The 20,600-nt window shown below is 44.5% G+C and overlaps 1 protein-coding gene across 1 annotated transcript in view; it reads right to left on the minus strand.

Annotated features, from left to right (window-relative positions):
* fgf11a (fibroblast growth factor 11a) overlaps positions 1-5,226 on the minus strand; it is a 61,133-nt gene extending 55,907 nt beyond the window's left edge. The window contains exon 1 of the mRNA XM_041031155.1: positions 5,034-5,226. Within this exon, the coding sequence (XP_040887089.1) occupies positions 5,034-5,226 (193 nt within the window). The remainder of the gene's footprint in view (positions 1-5,033) is intronic.
* Positions 5,227-20,600: the final 15,374 nt, after the last annotated feature.

The following is a 20,600-nucleotide window of genomic DNA, read 5'->3' on the forward strand; positions in this document are numbered from 1 at the left end:
ATCTTCACTACACCGTTTCAAAGGAGGGAGAATCAAGACAGCAAGACAATCAAACACAAAGTCTATTATGCTGGAAATCCACTCAATTCAGACAGCTAGACTGTTGACCAACTAGGCGTCGTGACTGCCCACAAACTGCATGTCAACCGGCAAACAATAACACAGTAAATCATCCCGATTCTAAAATGAGTAGGGGGTTAAAATTGGGCCTAATCTGTACAGTGTCTTTTCAGCTTTAACTGGACGAGTATGTGGAAGTGGAAAGCTGCAGAATGTGTCTCTGTGTTTTTACATTTGACTGAGTTTAGACTTTTTATGCTCCTAACGAGATGCAGTATTGCTAGTGTATTAATACTGCAATTTACAAATCATTTCTTTTTTTTTTTTGTTTGTTTGGTTAAGGAAAATATAACCAGTTTCATCAGTTATTTGTTAATAATATTCATTGTGTTTCTTAAACCAAACCTACGCACTCAGTCCTTCCTTAGAAACATGAAGATGCATCACGTATGAACACCAGAGGGGACGGAGAACAGCAGCAAACAAACGCTACAACTGTTCCATACATTAGATGTGCATCACGCTAGCTCCTGATCCATTAACAATAGAAGAGCGATTACGTAACATGGCAGCACAATACCTACAGTATCCGTGCCATTGTAGCACCCAGTGACTAAGTGACTGGCCCAAAAGACTGATGAGACACAGAGGGAAAATACAGCGAGTGAAGAGAGACAGGCAGACATAGAGGGAGAGGGAGACAGTTATAAGAAAGCCAGATGTCCTTGAGAAGATAAGTGTGTGGTGTGGCAAGGGAACAGGGCGATCAAAGCTGTGGGAGAAAGGGAGGTGAGATAGAGAGGGGAGGAGAAAGCCAGCCAGAGGATGGACGGAGAGGAAGGAGGAGAAAGGGAGAGAGCTGATAAAGAGAGAAAGAGCGAGAGAAATATAGTCCTCCCCTGGTGTGGCCTGTCCAGAGTGTCCGGTCTATGAGGCAGTAAATCGCCCCAGTTCAATGTGTGCTCTCCAAGTGCTGCCGCACATTATTGATAAATCAGTGTGTGTTAATGAGAGGAGCTGATGTGGCCTGATGAATCACATCACAACAATGAGCCTCTCACACACACGCACGCACACACACACACACTTACACACAAACTGGCCGAGGTGAGTGTGTTGACTACTGTCACGCTGTCATTTGCCGTTTGTCTCCAACACAAACATGCACATATTTTCACCCTCACACACACACACACGCACACACACACAAAAACCAATTTGCAGTAGCTGGATGAACACTTGGCCCCGTGCTGCAGTAACAACTCTGAGTGTTATTCTATCCTGTTAACAGAAGAGAGGAGGGCTTCCACAGCAGCTCCAGCCGGCAGTCAGAGGACAACAGAAGCTATTTTGGTTTTGCTTTGATATCCAATAGGCAGCTTAACATCCTCATTAGATCATATCAGCCCCATACACACACACACACATCACACACAAACACGCAAAGCTGGGGCTAAATTATCTGTCTCCCACACTCCCCACCTAGATTATCACAAAATCTCACCATTTGTTTGTGTGCTCTTGTTGTGCTATTGTGATTGTGCGTGGGTGTGTTGTTTTGCTTGCACTTGTGCAAGTGTGTGTGTGTTTGTAATTGCACATATACTTACTAGTGTATGTGTGCACTTGAAAGTGTGCTTGTGGGTGTGTGTGTGTTTGTGCAGGGCAAGCTGACCTTGTTATAAGCTGAGTGGGCTGTAGTGCTGGGGCATCATTAGTATGGGTTATGTGAGGGTTAGAGGGTGTGTGTGTCTGTGTGTGTGTGTGTGTGTATGGGGGTGAGGGGGTGACAGAGTGGGGAGAGATGGGGAAAGACAGTGTAAGAGAGGACGTAAGGGGGTAAGGCATGTGGGTCAGGCCAGGACACACAAACACACATTACCCCCCACCCCCCGTCACTGAGAAGCAGGTAGCCAGTGAATGTTTGAAGACACACACACACCTACACACACACCTACACACACTCACTCACATTCAATCTTAAACACAACTCCTCCTCTGCTACAATAGCCTCAAATGGCCTTCAGCAGTACAAAGGGAACCTGTACTATCCAGTAACAATGCACTGACGCACTAGCAGACAGTGTTAGATGATTGATAGCATCTACACACAACACACTCACTCACACATACTGAAACACTGTGTATTTGATGTGCCAGTGTCTGTGAAAAGGGTCACAACACACTGCACACGGAGCAGGACTCCATGTGAGCTGACACAGGTTTATGTCTCAAGGTTTTAATTCTTATTAAGGACTAAGATAAAAGCGATCTTCCTGATTTCAAGGGGACACACAAACAAGTATCAGTGGAATACCACAGCGTTCAGTAGAAACGAGTAGAAGCTACCATGGATATTTAAGAAATATAAGAGCAGAGCTGGTAAATGATGGTGACAGTATCAGGTGCTGACAATGGAAGCATGTGATACGATCAGCCTCACTGACGCAGCTGCTCCTGACTATGAGTTTTAAAACAGTAAAACAGGAAAACCACAAGAGAGGTTTCATTACAACTCGTACCTGTCTAATGTTACACCCCTGACCCAGAAAGCTGCCTATTTGCTCCTGGCTTTCTGGTGACAGGTTCCATGATACTGCATGCGATCATATTGCTTTGGTGCTACTGAGTGATTGCCTACTGAGGACAGACTGTAGACTGTTACTGACTCGGCTGCACAGATGTCATTTGACATTTAAGCTGGATGCAAACATAATAATGATCAATAATGGCTGCATCTATCATGCTGACACGCTGTGAAGCATCACAGTACAAATGCGGTGTTCATCTTGATTTACAAATTATGAGCACTGATACTTTAATATGCCAAACTGTTATCACTCGCCTAAAGTGGAATCTGGGTGGACTTTTCATTTGGAAGCCTCAGGTAGTTCCTAAAATCATATCATCCCTGTTTTTATTTTCAAGAACAAATTTGAGAATCAAAAGTCAACAGGAGGTGACCAGAGCACAGAAGGAAGAGAACAGAAGCCATTAAAAAACAATGGGAACCAGCAAAAATACAAGACGGTGCAAGACACTGTAAGGTGCAGGATGCAGAATAAGCCAACAGAAGCCAAATGATGCCAGTGGAAACAATGGAGGCCAGCTGGAGGCAAAGTGAAGGCAAGCTGTAAGCAGGCCACTCTGAAGTCCTTCCAGGAGGAGGAAAAGGAGGAGGAGGAAGAAGAGGAGGAGGTGGAGGCTCAGGAATATTCTAGTTGTTTATTTCTGGCCAGGGGTCAACTGTGGCCTCGGGCTGAAGCTCAGCAAGGGAGGGAGAAACTCACACATGATGAGGACACACACTCGCATACGCCAGCTATATCACACACACACACGGCCAGAGGTCAGCAGTGTCCTCCATATGCTGAACACACACGCAGAGACTCCTTGAAAGAATGATGAAGATGCACACATGGGATTTAACACAAGCCCTCGCAAATGTAACAGCCTGAAATGGTGAAGCTGGTAATGCGTCTCCAGCCACAGCCTCCATACACCATCCCCACTATTACCATAATAATTCCATAAGGGTGTGAGAAGCACTGAAGCCATTAGGATGAAAGTGGTTTCAAACAATGGGCGTGGCACACGCGTGGCCTTTTCCCATAGAGCTGGCACTGCCACGACCTGTCCAACATATTTTACAACCCTAATTACAATATAGAGAGCAGCCGTGCCTATGGCAGATGCTGCTTCCCACGTTAGAGGTTCCCTACGTAATTATCATGATGAACTTGGCACACAGAGGCAATAAATATCACCAAACTCTCACACACACACACAAACACTCTTGCACACAGATGTGGGGAAAAGGAACACACACATTTGCACAGTGGTGAGGTAAGGACAAGCTCATTCAGGGGACACTCAAATGAAGACTGCTGCATAGAGTGAAAGAAGAGTAAATTTTGGTAAACAGAGGAAGAGACATGACTTCAAAACAACAAACAAAAGACTTTTAAAAAAGGGAAAAAATAATATATGAATAAAGCAAAGATAAACTATATATATCATTTACTGAACATGTCCATAAAACCTTGGTACCAAGGGGTTCTGGCCTGTCAAAGCACATTTTGTTCATGGACCTTTGGCCAACTCCACACACTGTGAGTGTGTGTGTGTGTGTGTGTGAGTGTTTTTATTGCTCAGTCCTGCCTATCCATATCTAAATATAGATCTGTATTTCCAAACAGAGCCAAAAGGTTTCATTCTGGTCCACAAAACCAACAGGAGGATTTCGAAATTCAATTTATCTTAGGCTCATAACGTCAGAAACCATCAGCATGTGCAGCACAGACACACTCCCCACACAAATCAAGTGTCATTGTCTCATTTAGCTTCAATGAATAATTTTGCAATTACATTTAACATGCAAACACATAAGATAAATTAGGCTGCACTGTGTTTCACTTGCCTGGGGGGGACACAGGGAGAGTAATGGCTCTCAGAATCACAAATGAGGCGCCTCTTGACATTTTTATATCACGGTAAATCACCGTATGTATGAGGCAAGTTTGTTGTGTGCTTACTGATTACCCGGCATGTGTGTCGATTGTGTTGACGTGCGCCTCGACAAAGTCATCACCACAGACAGACACAGACACAGGATAGGTCATGCCTCTGGTCCGTGGTACAGCTCTGTGTGTATTAAGCTGGAATTTACTCTGGCTATTTCCTGTACTACCATAAATACAGGATGTGCTGCGTACAGCTACCAGGGAGAAGGACTGGGATGTTTCCCAGATTCAGATTAAGTCCTGAACGAGAAATTACAAGCTGTGGATGTTCTGTATTGAGGCTTTACAGTTGAGGATTAATCTGTAGCCTGGCAAGTCAAGCATCAAATTCTAGTTATCCAGTGCAGGCAGAAAACGAAGCAAAGAAGAGGAGAAGATGAACAGGGAGCAGGAGGGAATGGAGAAACTGGAAAACTTGACATTTTAATAGGAAGGCCTGTGGGAACTCACCTGGTCTTTTTTCCATTTTTCTCCCTCGACTGCCACATAGTCGAACCTTGGATATTAATATGAGGATTTGCTTCTGGCAGAGCGACTTGTTGCTCTTCGGGCAGGGCTTGCGCTTGCTGGCGATCTGCCGGTTTGCCTGGGGGTCCTTGACCTCCCTGCGCTGGCGAATGAGGGAGCTGGCGAGAGCGGCCATCTTCCCAGCGCTGACCCTGCCGCCGCCTCACCAGCCGATGGCGGCTCGGTGGCGCCCAGGTGTCGGGGGGTACCGTGGGCCACCCCCCTGCCCGCTCACCCAGGGCGACGGAGCACCGCTGAGGGAGGGGTGCAGAGCGGAGGAGGGGGCTTCTGAGGATGGACCGAAGCGGCGAGGAGAGAGGCAGAAAAAGAGGGAGAGGAAGAGGAGGAGCTGGAGGAAAGGGTGGATCCCTCAAAGGTCCACCCAAAACAGGCAACTGGCACTCGGCGAGGTTTGGGTTGATGAGCGTTTGACTTTAAATGTCCTTCTGATTGTTTCTTTTCTGGTTGGGAGCCAGGTTCAGGGGATACGTCACTGTTCCTCTGCTGGGATAAGTCATGTCGTTATCCACCCGAAAACCAGTGCACTAAAGTCAGTGTCCCCCAATGTCTCTGTCCTAGTCCGAGTATACCTTTACCCTCCTCCTGGAGGTCCTAGGAAGTTTGACTCAGTCCCGTCCAAAAGGGTTCAGCAAGAGAACCATTTGCCACATTGTGAAACTACACCAGAAAAAAAAATGAATAAAAATCACATTTAGTCCTCTCAGCCTGCTCAGTCCTGCAGATCAAAAGCTTGATCCGATTCAGTGGGAGGAAAAAAAAAAATGTCCAAATACCAACTCTCCAAAATAACAGTGAGTGACACTGCCGGGGCACACTGCAGCTCCTTTTCCCTCTGCTCCTCACCTGTGATATCTCTCCATCCGAAAAAATGTCAGAGCAAGAGAAGCAGAAGAAGAAGTAGGGACTGTCCGACCTGAGGTATCAGCTCCGCAAGCTGGGACAGGATGAAGAGGGACGCTGCTGGACGGAGTGCGGCTTGTTTCCTTGCTGTCTTTCAAGCTCTCCTGGCATCACCCCTGCGTTCACTCACACCCTGAAAGAAGGAGGGACACAGACAGAAGCTTGATAAATCCAGCATTTCCCAGAGACAGAGGTGACATTCATGAACGAGAGAGCGCGGGGATAGAGAGACAGGGACACTGAAAGAGAGAGCGAGGGAGGGAGGGAGGGAGGGCAGCGAGTCTATCTATCCCCCCCGTCAGATTAGGCTCTCCAACTCTCTCGGCAGCGCGCTACACCAGAGCAGAGCGCAGCGCTGTGTCCTTCAGCCACGCATGCCACCTCACAGTTGAGAGAACGAGGGATGAATGAATGGAGGGAGACAGAGAGGGAGGGAGGGAGGGGAGGGAGGGAGAGGAGCTGAGGTGAAGGGGGAGAGGGGTTTGCTGTTAGGTAGCCGTGCCTTACGGTAAATGCTGTACTGCTGCCGCTCATGTGAGAGTCTCCACCGGTGGGTGACAGTAGTCCGATCTGGTTCTGTTGAGTCCAGTTGCACAGTGTGTGTGTCCATGTGTGTCCCTCCCGAACAAGGCACCTCTCAACCTCAGTGAACACATGTGAGGGAGTGTGTGTGTGTGTGTGAAGAAGCAGCACAGTGTGAAGGTGTATGGGTGTGAGGGTGTGTGTGACAGAGGAAGCATGTATGTGAGTGAATGTGAGTGTGTGTGTGTGCGATTCTCTCGCTTGTCCCTGTTCACAGTGCATCACCGAGCGAGCCCTGGCAGCGTGCTCCACACGCTCTCTCTCTCTCTCTCTCTCTCACACACACATACAAACTCCCTCACTCTCCCTGGTCTATTTCCCTAAACCCTCCCCTTTGCTCCTCTTCCTCCCTCCCTTTTCTCCTCCCCCTCTGTCAGTCAAACCCCTCCTTCGGCGTCTGTGATTCAACGTCCCCTCCTCCCCAGTCTCCCCTATTCTCTTCATCAGCGTCCTGTCATACAGGGACAGGCTGAGCTGGGCCGGGTTGGAGCTGGGGTGCTGCCCCCCCGCCCCCCCCCCCCCCCCCCCCCCAACCACTCGCTCTCCCACTCCTCCATCCCACCCCACCATCTCTGATGTGATGTTGTCTTAAAGAGACAAACTAAGCAAGGTTGTCAGTGCTGTTCTTTCAGCTATGACAAGGACATATAGATGCCGTGACACAGTCTGAGTCAGACCGCACTGCCGTCACATCACCCATACATCTGTTAACACATCAGTCAGCCACACAAACACACTGTCACATACACAGCACATACAGTATGCAATAAAGTCCAATGGGGCAAGAAAGAGGCAGTCAGATCACAGTTATGTCAGATTATCTGAACTACTTTATGTGGAGGTAAAGTCTGAATGATAATCCCGACCCACACAGCATAACTGTGTAATGTGTGTTCTTGTTTTTATCTAACGCACAAACACGAACACACATCATATCCTGCACCTGAGCGCGCTGAACGAGCCACTAAACAACAATCATCAGGGGAAAGTGCACTTCTAACACCAGTTTGCAGGATAAATAGCTAATTAGCTGCTCAGCTGCAGCACATTAAACAGCATGTAAACTTCACTTAAAATGTCACTGCAGTCCACTTAGATGCTGCTGTGCTGAATGTGCTTAGCATTGTCTTTGTGAGCATGTGGACTAACATTCACATGGAAAAAGACCAAAGCTACTAATAAAATAAGATCCAGGTTGTAATTAGGGCAGTTATGTGCAGCTAAGGACAGTTATGTGAAGCATCATGTGACCTTGATGGGAGCTAAGGTCACATGATGACTTTATTTATTATTTATTATTAATCTCCTCCTCAGTTTCAGTCTCAGTTTACATGGCTAACTTTTAACCCAAGATAAATGATGGTAATCACCTGTCATTAGCATATTAACTGTCTCCTGTAGTTAATTACAGGTTCAGATTTTAAACTAGCTGATTTCATATGAATCTTGTAATAAGACTGAATAGGTTGATATCAAACATGTTATGCTAGTTTACTAGGAAAGGAGCTAAATATCACTGCAAACTTTTAACTGTCCAGATCCGACACACTTCCATGTTAAATGTTGACTTGTAATATGATGGTAATTAATGTATGCAATGCTAATATGCAGCTAACTGCTTTAAATCTACACAGCTGCAGATGTTAGCTTCAACCATTCCTAAACTGCGTTAATTGTTAATTGCTCACCCTTGTTTTGAAATTCATCAAAGCTGTTGTCCCTCAGTTTGCTTCCTCTCCCTTTCCTTTCCTTTCTGTCTTTTCATTTTTTAATTGCATGACTTTCAACAGGTGCGCCAGCTCCGTTAGAGTGCGGGTGGGATGGGGGGGTGGACTGAACCATTTGGTTTCTTTTCTAAGGGGGGAGAAGGGCCTCAGAGAGCCCCCACATTTTTCTTTTTAAACAAAGTTCAGTCTCTCAGCTGATTTATTCAGTCAATTTTAATGTTCTTATGATGGTAATAATGGTAAAGAAATAAACAATATACAAACTTTTCATTCCAGGCTTTTCAACACCACCATGCCTACCCCTAGTAGATAGTAAGTCAGAGGTAAGGCCCAGGTAAGTCATGTTTTGTTGCCAGATATGTCTGTCTTGGCAGGTAAATCAGTAACCACATATTTTAGTGGATTTAAGTTTGGATATTTGCATACTTTTACTGGGCTGCCATTTTGACCAAGAGTCCCTCTCTCTTGCACTCTCACAACGGTTAGGGTTAGGATTAAAAATACAGTTTCAACCTCAAGAGACCATCCTGGTTAAATTAAGGCCAAAATAAAGAAATAAAAACAAATAAAACACTACAGGGCTCGAGCTTCTAGCCAGACTGCAAGAGGCAATACCAGCATCAGATTTAGCCTGCAATTTAATCTTCTGAAAGTGCCAGTGCTGCCTCTTGACATCTCCATACCTTCTCTATTGGCCTCCATTCAAACTCTGGTCCGCAAGAGTGAATTTATCAACGCCCCAGACTGAATAACCCTGGTGATAAGCTGGCAGCATGGCAAGATTTTCATCACTGTGGCCAGAGATGTAGAGATATGGTGGAGAAACTACGTCACTGAATCACATCTATCTTGTATCTCCCTTCTATCCATCTTGGTGATCATTAAGACAGTAATATATAACTACATCATTCCAAAGAACGAGGTTAAATAATTCAAACATTTTAATAATTTCTTCATCAGAGCAAGAAAGAAATCAACTAACTAATGTCCTACCATTTTTGATGAAAGGATTAACAAATGATATCACTGTAGTTTAAACATCAGTTTCTCCTTGTAAATAATCCCATTTGTGTACACTGGTTAAAAATGTAATCACCTGATTTTCTCTGCTTAGAGTTTTGTTGGCTGGATTAAGTATGGAGACGTCACCCTCCTCTGCCAGCGCCAGACACATTGGGACAACACAGTGCAACAACAACAGCAGAGCAACAGTGCCTCACCCCCCCCCCCCCCCCCCCCCCCTCCCCCCCCACTACCACCACCCCGGAGCAGTCAGCGTTCCCCTGAGAAGGCAAATGTAAAATGAGAGTGGGATTCTGTGATTGTAGGCAGACCTGCTACTGGTCTCCCCCTCTCCGTTTTTGCTGGCCTAGCAGGGAATGAGAAGAGAAAACCCTGCAGGATTTCCCCTACACACACACACGCACGCACGCACGCACACACACACACACACACAGTCACCTATCACTACAGTTTCCTGAGCTGTTAAATAACGTAATTATCTCTCTCTCTCTCCCTGTCCTGTCCTCTTACTGCACCATGCCTATCTTTCCCAAACCCCACCCAAGGGCATCCCTCACTGCCCTCTACAGAGCCACCCCCACCTATTTTGGAAGTTACCCCAAAATCCCCAGCTCAGATTAAATCACACATTGGTCCAGTGCCGAGGCAGACCGTCCAGCAGTCTGTGGGAAAAGCCTAGCACCTTATGTACTTACTAATACTGAAGTGAGTTTTGGTTTATAGGGGTGCAGAGAAACAGACGCTGGTGGATTGCAATGAGGACATCACTCTGCACAGACGAGCCAAGACACGGTACAAAGAGTGCCAGGAGGGAGAACAGAGCCGCCAAGGAGACAGACAAGAACTCTGGCCAAGACAGAGAGAGGCAATGAAACAAAGAGGGACAGAGAGGACAAGAGAAGAAAAGATATGTACTCAGTCAGTTTGTGCAACAAAAGTGTGTGCAAGCTTGCATGTGTGTGCATGTCCGTGTGTGCCTGCGCTAGTAGCATCTATGGGTGACTGGACATGAATCTGTTTTTTTTTTTGTGAGCGAGTCAGTTTCCATTGGCAAATCCCTCTGAGGGTGACACCATGATCAGGCATCACCAGTCACAGAGGGCAGCCACAGCTTTGTTCTCCATCCGGCACACCCCTTTCTTCCCCTCCATCTCTCTACCTATCCCCCCGCCGCAATCCTGCTCTTCCTCACCCAGACAGACTGACCCAGATCTGTCTGCATGTCACACAGTTTAGTTCAAATCACAAGGATCTTTACTGGTATTGTAGGGAGAGCTTTAACACTACACTAACATTAAAAACACATGCAGCATTAACAAATAAAGAGTTTGTGAAAGCATGAGCAAGAGTCTTGATTTGCATTGTTTCCATAGCGAGCAGACTGTCATGAAGTTGCTGATACCGATACTACACCTGAGGTTTAACATTTTGGGATTTCAGCCACACCAGCAGCCTGGTAAGGCTGCAATACCGACTACACACCAGGAAGCACAACATTGTTGAATCAGTGCTGATGCTCATGGATGCCATCCTTGGATGCTTGCCACAAAAAGGGCAGAAGGCAACTTTGAAGACAAGTCTCGCTCACAGCGGCATTGAAAAGGTCCACATCTCACAGAGTAATCTGTTTAGTTTCTGTGGAATCAGTGTGATGAGTGGATTCACTCATGTGGACTAACTGAATCTATACAAATTTCCACATCAGGTTCAACTTAGGTGAACTAAAGGGAGCACAGAGCCAGAGAGTACAAAAGGAAGGAAGCTTTTCACAAAAGATTTATTATTATTTTCTTATTACTTTCAGATAGTTATCAAACAGGAGTCGGTGGAAACAAACATCCTTTGAATAAACTCTGTAAACTTATTGTCTTGTTGGGGTGACTTAGCATGACCTTTGACATGCACAATACTGCCAAAGCATTTATCCCTTTAAAATGTGTACTGTACACCACTAGCTTGCTCTAATAACTAAAATACAGATCAGTTATCATATTTCTCTCTCTGCCTTTATCTTCCTCTCCACATCTAACACTCTTCCCCTCCCACCGTCCCTCCTCATGTAATTTCTCTCTCTCTGACACTATAGAGGTGACTGGTCCTGTTTTGCCTCTCAGTCTAATCTCTGGCTCATTATGTAAAGGCTTGTTGGCTCATTTGTTATTTCTGGCTCCAATAACTCTGATTAAGATTGTTTTTTTTTTCCTTCTTTCTCTCCACCACCTTCCGCCATCCCGTTATCAGTCCAATTGTTCTCGCTCTTCTGTTCTCAGGTAGCATCTCAGCTTTGGTTTCAAAAAGAAATAAGGGGCTCACATATTAGCCTGCAAGCTTAAACAATTACCAGCTATCTTTCCCTGCAAAATTGTGGCTTTTTTTCATTCCCTGAAACAGATAGAATACATTTAGAAAGAAAAAAAAACTTTCTGTTTGCATGAGTGATCGCACACTGAGTGTTTCGCTGTTGGAAGCTCACTGATATTCAGGATTCGGTGGTGCAGGGAGGTCTGCATAATGCCACGAGAGCAGCAGGGGAGGGTAGGGGTAAAAACTGCTCTGTTTAATGCAATGAAACTAGGTCCTGTAAGCACTGGAGGTCAGTGCTGGGTGATGTTACTGCAATGTTACCAGTTATTTCTATTATGTATAGGAGTCACCTTTAGTGTGTAAAGTTTAGCAATAGTAGCAACGGAGACAACATTTCTAGACGGTGCCTTCAGGAATGCTCTGACATATGAGAGTTAAAGGTTATGAGCTACTGGGCTACGTTGTCAGAGAATCCAACACAGAGGGACTGCAAACAGCAATGTCTTAGAAAGGTTAATGTGAATTTGCTGCTCGGGAAGCAACATCCTTGAATGCACCAACAGGGAGACTTTGCAACAACTCCCTGCTTGCAAACCACGTCACTAATTTTCAAATGAGAATGTGCAAAAATCATAGAGAATTACCAGCTGAATCTACTTGGGGGGAAAAAGGAAAGAAAGGAAATTGGAGAAATGTTGAAAATATACAACAGTCAAGGAGAGTGTTTTCTCATTCAAGCATCCAAACTGTACAGAGGAAAAAAAAAACATGCTTGTACAGCTCAGACAGAACTATATAACAGATCTCATGATTTGTCATCTCGACATCAGCAACTGCGTGCAAGGGGGCTGAGGGCGCTAATACATTATGACTTCATATTTCAGCCCACGTCCTGCCGAGACTTGGTGTCACAGATAAATTTTCCCCAATAAAGATAGAAAACACACACAGAGCATCTATAAAACCACAAATGGAGCTGTGTCAAAGCTGATCCAAGAGGCTGAAGAGTGCATGTTTATCATTTGCGTGTTTTATGAACTGTGTTGTTTTGAGTTTGTGTGAGTCAATATGTGTGTGTGTATCAGTGTTGCTCCATCTGTGTGTTACCCCCTGCTCACCTCTAAATCCCCCGATACAGCTGTGGATTAGACGCTGGTAAATGATGCCTCAGTGGCGCTGTGCTGCCTCAAATAATGCAATAATGCGCCATCCCTCTGTGTCAGTCAGTGCCTGTTAACAGGCACCGGCCTGAAGCAAATGGGCCCCAAATTGGGATTGATATGGAGGGGGTTTTTCTGTGGGGGACTTTAACGAACACATAATGCAGGTATCCGCCGCTTTGGCCTCCCTAGCTGCGGCAAATAAACCTCTTGGTGACAGTAAGTGAGGCTGGAGCAGGATGCTAATGTTCGGTTAGCATGTTTTACTGGATGCTCATCACCACACTTCATTAATGCTGACATTTCCTTATAAATTTAGAGGACGTCATATTATACAATGCTGGCACTCAGTGTACTGAGAGGAGGAAAAGTTCAAATACGTCCCCAAATAGTATTTTATAATAATAGTATTTTTCATTTATTGTCATCTCTTCTACAATTCAGTGCTTTTACAATTTGTAATTTACTCTCTATAAAGTACTTTCCATTGACAGTGGCAAAGAGACCAATTGTCCTGCAGTGGATTCAGTCTGCCTACTGAGGACTGTAGGCAGACTGTCCTCAGTACTGTAAGGACTTCACAGGAAAACCATGCAGCATGTAATCCATTGCAATTTTATCCACCAGTCCTACAGCCCAGTTGAGGAAGCTGTGATCGCCATAGCAGCAGAGCCATAGGGAAAGAGATGAGGGTTCACAAACATTTTGTCAGTACAGGTATGAAGTAAACTAAGTTTTTCTTGTCCCGGACCTGCAGTTACACCACGAGAAACATTATAAAGCAGCCTTATTGAACACTCCTCACACCTGATCTGCTGAAAAGTGAGATTTCACTCATTCTCACTTTCTCACACACTCTCTGCAATTAACTCTGCCTGCAGCCAATCACACGGCCATTCAAGCAGCCAGCCAGTGGTCCACACACTGGCCAACCACCCAACATCCAGCCAAACAGAGAGTGAACCTGCCTGCCCTCCAAAACAGGGCAGGCCAGATCCAGCTGTAATCCAGGGCTATAATGTTGCCCAAAACCAAACTTGCCAGCCTCAAAGTGCCACGAACACAATAACACCACATTAGTCCCAGGCACAGAGTAGAACGCACACAAGATTCTTATAATAAATAAAGTGGCTTTTTTTTCTTTACTCTAAAAATGCAAGTAATTTATTAATATTTCAGATATAATAACCATCTACTAAAGATTTTCAACAATAACACAATGTGACACAGTTAATTAAAATATCTGTATTTGTGCTTATAAAGTAATACAGCACAGCTCTTTTGCCTCCAGTCAACATTGTGTACTATTAAGAGGTTCATTAGGTTGGAGGTTTGGCAGCACTTGTTAGTTATTTTCTTGTCATAAATATTGCACTAGCCTCTGTCACCATCCATTTTAGCAAAGCTGGACCTTGGACTGTTTCTGTGACATTGTATATTTACTGAGAGATGAAGGTGTAATCGCGCCCGGTCAAGGTTGTTTTTCCTGCCTGTGGCAAGCAGTTACCTGGGCAGCCAATCAGCTATCAGGAATTATGAAAGAGAAGATATGATGATACGATGTGATGTGGTTTAAGATTATTTTTCTCAAGTACAAAACGCCAGCACTGAATGTTTACCAACGTGATCCGGGCATTCAGAGAGCAGACAGACAAGGAAGGACAAAAAGGACATTTTTATGATACAGGGCCGAACTTACAAAAGGACAGGACACTACGTTAAACAGGAAATGATGCCACGTGAGGTCAGAAATGATGTAAACCGAAACACTGAAGGTGTGTGAGAAAAACTGAATCCATAAAGGGTTGCAGGGAAATAATAATAATAATAAAAAAAAACATCAAAAGTGTTATTAGATTACTCAAGGAAATAGTAGTTATGATTACATTTACCAGCTTCAGTTGACTTCAGTTGGCTTTCATTCTCAACTTCATTCATCAAGTTTCCATCCTGATTTAGATTTAGTGCAAATTTGAACCAAAATCTGAGGTTTTCACAGCTTCAGTGCTGCAGAAGCTTCAGTGGAAATCATTGATTTATTTACTAAGTCGGTTTCCATTGCATTTTGCTTTAATCAATACACCATGTTTTTTTGTGCATACTCTAAATTGAAATTCTACTTTTTCTCTAAGAACAAATGAAAAATACGAATGAAAACTCACTTACAGTGTCAGTGGTAACTGCTCTTTGCCTTTGTAGGGTAGAGTGTAGAAAGACTCCAAAATCCAGCACTTTGTATCTTCGTTCCCTCGGGGATCTGCAGAACACACACACACACACAGACACACACACACGCACGCACGCACGCACGCACGCACGCACACACACACGAACAAAGTGGTTGAGATACCTAAAGAATAAAGCCAATTAAGGCAGGATCCTACCAGCTGCTGGTACAACAAACCTCTCCTTCACAGCAAAATGAAAGCGACTCAGTTCAGAGGGCTCTCTGGCAATCTCTGAAACAATACATGGATCAAGGAACAGCCCTTTCCTCTCCTCTCATCTACAGTGTTCTCTGTGTGTGTGTGTGTTCCTGTTGCAGAGTATACTGTGTGTCCAATGTTGTTGAGCTGAACAGCCGTTGTTCCATCTGTGAACCAGTCACTCTCTCTCACAGTCACACATGCAATCTGTACATGTGTCTCTCTCTCGCAGACACAACCATGAATATTCACGCGTGAGCACACGCAGACAAGAAGTCTAGACCCGTGAGCGGAGGTTAAAAACAGGAAGGGTTCGTTGAAGTTTTATCGAGGAGACAGGACGGGACATGACGTGACAGGACAACAAAGAAGGAACACAGATTAAAAAAAAAAAAAAAAAAACTGACAGAGAAGCAAGAAGACAAGAGGATGCACTGACATTATGCCCAGAGACAGAAATGTGCTGATTAAGGAAAGAAGACATGAGCGGAAATGAAAGAAGATGAAAAAAAAAAACAGAAGGAGGGGAGGAAGCTGACAAGGGATGGAGCATTAGACCCACTCAATCCGACAGAAGAGAGGAAAGGAATAAAAGGCTAGCAGCTCTAAATACTTAAAGAGCCACAGTGGACTGAGCAAGACGGAGGGAGAAGCAGTGAACTGCCCCGTTGTCTTGTGGAGATACAACACCCAGTCGAGCAAAGCGCACAATCTCTCTGCAGCACAGCACAAGACTCAGCTCTGTGGCCTCCAACAGCTCCACAGCCTTCATTCTGTTCATTAGAAGTTTCTTCACTTCCTCTGAGAGCAGTGGAAGAAGTGGGGCACACACTATAGTGTTAGTAAAACTTTCTTTTTTCACTCCACTGTCAGTGCACTGTTGTGTGCCTCTGCCCTTGCACGCTGCAGCAGTGTTTCTTCATTTCCACTGAACGTGTTTGACGGCTTACATAATGACAGCGGGGTGGTGTGTCGATGCATGGTTTGGTGAAGCTTTTCCTCCTGGGTGATCAGGAGGGTGATGCACAGTGTGGTGATGCTATCAATACACAGTGAAATGTGGGGTGTTTTCATAAACAGGCAGCTGGGGAGATGGATGCAGTATAGATTAAATATGGGGGGGATGAGGACAGTTTCACGGGCAAAGGCAGACTCAGTGTGACGGAGCATCTCGCATGTGTGAAAAGCTGGACCAAATATTTTCACAATCGTCTTCAGTTGACAATAAAGCTTCAAATAAAGCTGCAAATCTATTCAATAGTTTTTGAGATAAATCAGTCAGGACCAAAGTGGTGGACTGACCAACATGTTTTACAAGCAAAATTATGATTACCATAACATATAAATACAAGGCTTTTTTTTTTGAGGCATCATAAGCCAAGAAAGTAGGAAACCCCCATCTTACATAGACTAAAAGTTTTAAACAGAAAATACATGGACATGCTGAAACTTAAATTCGGAGGTTTAGAAATATTTTTTAAAAAAGTTACACATTCTTGGTGCAGTCTTGTTCTAATTCTGATTAAAAGCTGTAATCTCTTTCGCTTTCCAGCAGTTCAGTGTAATTAACAGTCTGCTGTGGTCAACAGTAATAAAAAGGTGCAATAAAATAGGAAGGAATTAAGGTGTGCACAACTGGGAAATCCATCTGAGACAGTTTTACAGACTGTACTCACACATCCAGTAACAGACAGCACACACACACACACACACACACACACAGAGATACATACACTGTATCTAATTAAAACGGTTTAAGCAATTGTTCACAGAGGAGCTCCCATCAAGACCTGGTTCACCAGGTCTTGCATTAACTGGAGCGACTAAAAACTGGTGGAATTTTCAAAAACGATATCAACTCCAAATTTAACCCATCAAACCAAATCATTTTCTGACTGCATCTTCGCTACCGATGCTTGATCGCATTTAGTCTTGGTAAATTTACATCCCTGCTAGTAGGCCCGCTTAAAAGCCTGTATGTCGGCTTGTTTTCTTAATTGCTCTCACTGTCATCAGGAAGCAGAGCGTGACAACTCAGTGTAAGATGCACTTGAAAGAAAACAAAATGTGTAGAAAATGGCACAACACTCTGAAGGAGGAGAAGGAGGGGGACATAACAAGCAGAACAATGGCAGGGACACACTGCAGCAGCAGCAGAGCTGAGCGTTTGGATGCGGCTGACAGAAAACCCCTCTAAACCGTGGAGTGCGTGGAGCGCCAGAGCTCGGAGCCGGTGCCGGCTGGCAAACGCCGGAGAGAGCTGGCGCTGGCAAGGCAAGGGGCGAGCCCAATAGGCTGGCACCGCTGCAGCTACAGAGCTGCTGTGCGATATCACAGCGAAACAGACTGAGATTAGTCCGCCATGATCCATGGAGGAGAAAAGAAGGATGGAAGTGGAAGCGAGGGATGGAGAGGGAAACAGAGATAGCACCATAGAGCAGCTTTCATAATTTGGGAAGGGTATCCTCTAAAGTAGACATGGAGAGGAAGATCTTTTCTTTTCCTTCTCTTTTACATTCTACACAAACACAACTCTACTTTTGTCACAGCCCAGAGTTTCCAATATTACAATGATTGGATGATATCCACTATCATTGCAACACACATATTCATAATTCTATCTCTCTCGACTCCTTTTCCAACATGTCCTGTTCTTTTTTTATCTCCTTTGTCCTTTGTCTTCTTCTCTGGTTTTGCCTCAGGCGCTGCGCCTATGTAATCTCACCCCTGCGTTACCTTGACGAGGCAGATAGGCCTCCCAGTCGACCCTCTGGGTAAATTAGCCCTCATTAGAAATATGGAAGTGTCTCCCTACTGCTCAGCCCATTTTCTAATCCCAACAATTATGACTCATCCTGGTGTGAAACCTCTTCTTCTTCTCTTTGCTCCCCTTCGCGTCCTATAGGAGGTGGTTCAGTGTTTTCCAGCTTGCCTGGCACTTGAAGACAGACGGCAGAGTGGCCTTTGATGGTATTAGCTCTACACTACACGAGTGTGTGTTAGAGAGGGAGAGTTGTTCACACAGTGTGATATCCTGTGTGTATTCTATATTTATGTGCCATACTGTATGAAGCACTGTATCGTTCACTTTTTGACAGCAGGGATTTGCTAAATTGGATTAGACATCATCACTGAGGACTACAGATCTGATGGCAGTAGCCAGGGGACATTCCTCTATATAGCATGACTGACAGCTGATCGGCTCTGTCATTTGAAGCCCACGCACTGAGTGGGCAGTGCCCTGAGGCGACTAACGGATGATTGGCTGGCTGGTGAGAGCTTCTGTCTCCTGTTGAATTTATTTGTTTGCTTACTTATTTGAAATCAGAAAAGTTCAAGAAGATAATTAATTACCTGATTTACCAATTTAGAAGCCCAGGGAGTGGCTGTGGTATTTCGACTATCTCTAAATATGGTGCATATGTGGGGCTGATGAGTTTGTGTTTAGGTTGGTGGCTTTAGGAGTGAAAACAATGCAAGGCCATGGGTGAATTTACAGCATTCCCACTGCTTGTTGAGGTTCAGGACTGCAGATATTTAAAGGAAATTCTTCAGTGAAACTGAGACGTCTTTTTCCATTTGTGGGCACATGAAAAATTAAAAAAAAAAAAAGAAAAAAGAAAAAAGAAAATTGACATTTTTATCGTAATATTTATAATGGCCTCTCTATGTCTATTTGGCATGAAAGTGATGAAGTCCGGCCAAAGAGGGCAAAGAGGTAGTGATGTCAATTTCGCTCATAAAAGAGAGAGAGAGACAGAAGCATTTTGGATTTGGATGTGTATGCAAAAATGTTAAATGAAATTTTGCTCTGATTAAATTATTTAATTTGAATCTTGGCAGCCGTTGGACAAGAAAAGCGCCGTGTTGCACATGTTGGTGCTGCTGCAGTTAGATCCCCTCTAGACTCCTCCTCTGTGACTACAAAACAAGTGTATTTTCATCAGTGTGTGTCACAGGGGTAAAAAAAATAAAATAAATAAAAAATCAAATCAAGATCATTTAAGTCTCAGGATGAAAAGAGCCCTTCAGGTCTGATTTAATGAATACAAAAGCAGGCGCTGTTAAATAAAGCCGTTACATCATGCAGCTGTGGTGAGTCACAGTGTGCTGCTGGTGGAGTCGGGTGGAGGGGCTGGGAGCTCTCTGCTGGTTTAAGGGGTAATAAAGGGATGCAGCATGGCTGTGACCCCCGTCAATCTGCTGCTTGTTAGAGACAGATGATTACTGGGCAGGGTCACGCCGTCAACCTCAGTCGACTTCGGTCAACCCTGAGTTATTTACTCTGATGTGAGTGTGCGATTGGCTCCACAGCAGAGCCTGTGTTTTTATCATGCAACAGGCTATAAGGGTCTGTATATCATTTTATGTGTGTGCGCACAAGCAGTTGCGGGCATGCTAGAGAAGAGATGGAGGAGAGGATGACCAGAGTCTTAAATCATGCAGCCCTTGGTTGTCGTGGTATTGTGTGTGTGTGTGTGTGTGTGTATGCACTTGCTCTCTCGGGCCAGTGGAATAAATAGCAATAATGTTATCCATGTGCATGTCACCTTCATTTGCACAGTCAGCACTCTCACTTTGTGGCTCACAGACACACACACACGCACAATATAAAAAAAAAACACACACATAAGCACAGTCTATAACCTTTACTGAGAGGTTTAACAGCAGGGTGATGACAAGATTGAGTCACTGTAATAAATCACAATCATCAAAGTCCATTAAAAGTCAACAGAGATTTAAAAAAAGAAAAAAAAAATCTCCCAAAACTCTACACTAATATAATGCTAATCTAATCAAATGGATCCGACTCTGCTGTCTCTGCCAGTCAATGACACTAGAAATAATCATTTTAGTAACAACTTCCCCATCATGGCGGAGTAGAAAGTTAACTACATTTGTGTTGGATGTGCAGCACTGCAGAAAACTGACGAGAGGCAGTTCAAAACTGAATTGCAGGAAAAGGTCAAATCCTTCATCATCTTGTTGTAGCCACACTGACACGAAATACCTCATACAGTATCACACTGCTTTTATTAAAAAGCATGAATAACTCCCATTTTTTCAGCCAAAACACAGAATGATTGAGTTTGATATAGTGGAAATAATGATGCTTATTCGTCGCAGTTTATTTATTTGAAAAACTAAAAGACTCCTCTGGTGAGAACAGCATCGTTCGGGTACTTTTCGAGCACGTCTCCAGCTCACACTCTTTGAATCCGGCTCGTTGCCAAACCTACGAGTCAGCGCACACTGATACGATTACAGCACGGGACAATTTCCTGCTGGAGGAGGCTCTGATGACACAAAACTGTACCAACAGGCTTACACACACCCTCATCTATCAACCGGGCATACTCACTGCCT

Source organism: Toxotes jaculatrix, chromosome 23 (genome assembly GCF_017976425.1).
Source record: "Toxotes jaculatrix isolate fToxJac2 chromosome 23, fToxJac2.pri, whole genome shotgun sequence".
Lineage (NCBI taxonomy): Eukaryota > Metazoa > Chordata > Actinopteri > Toxotidae > Toxotes > Toxotes jaculatrix.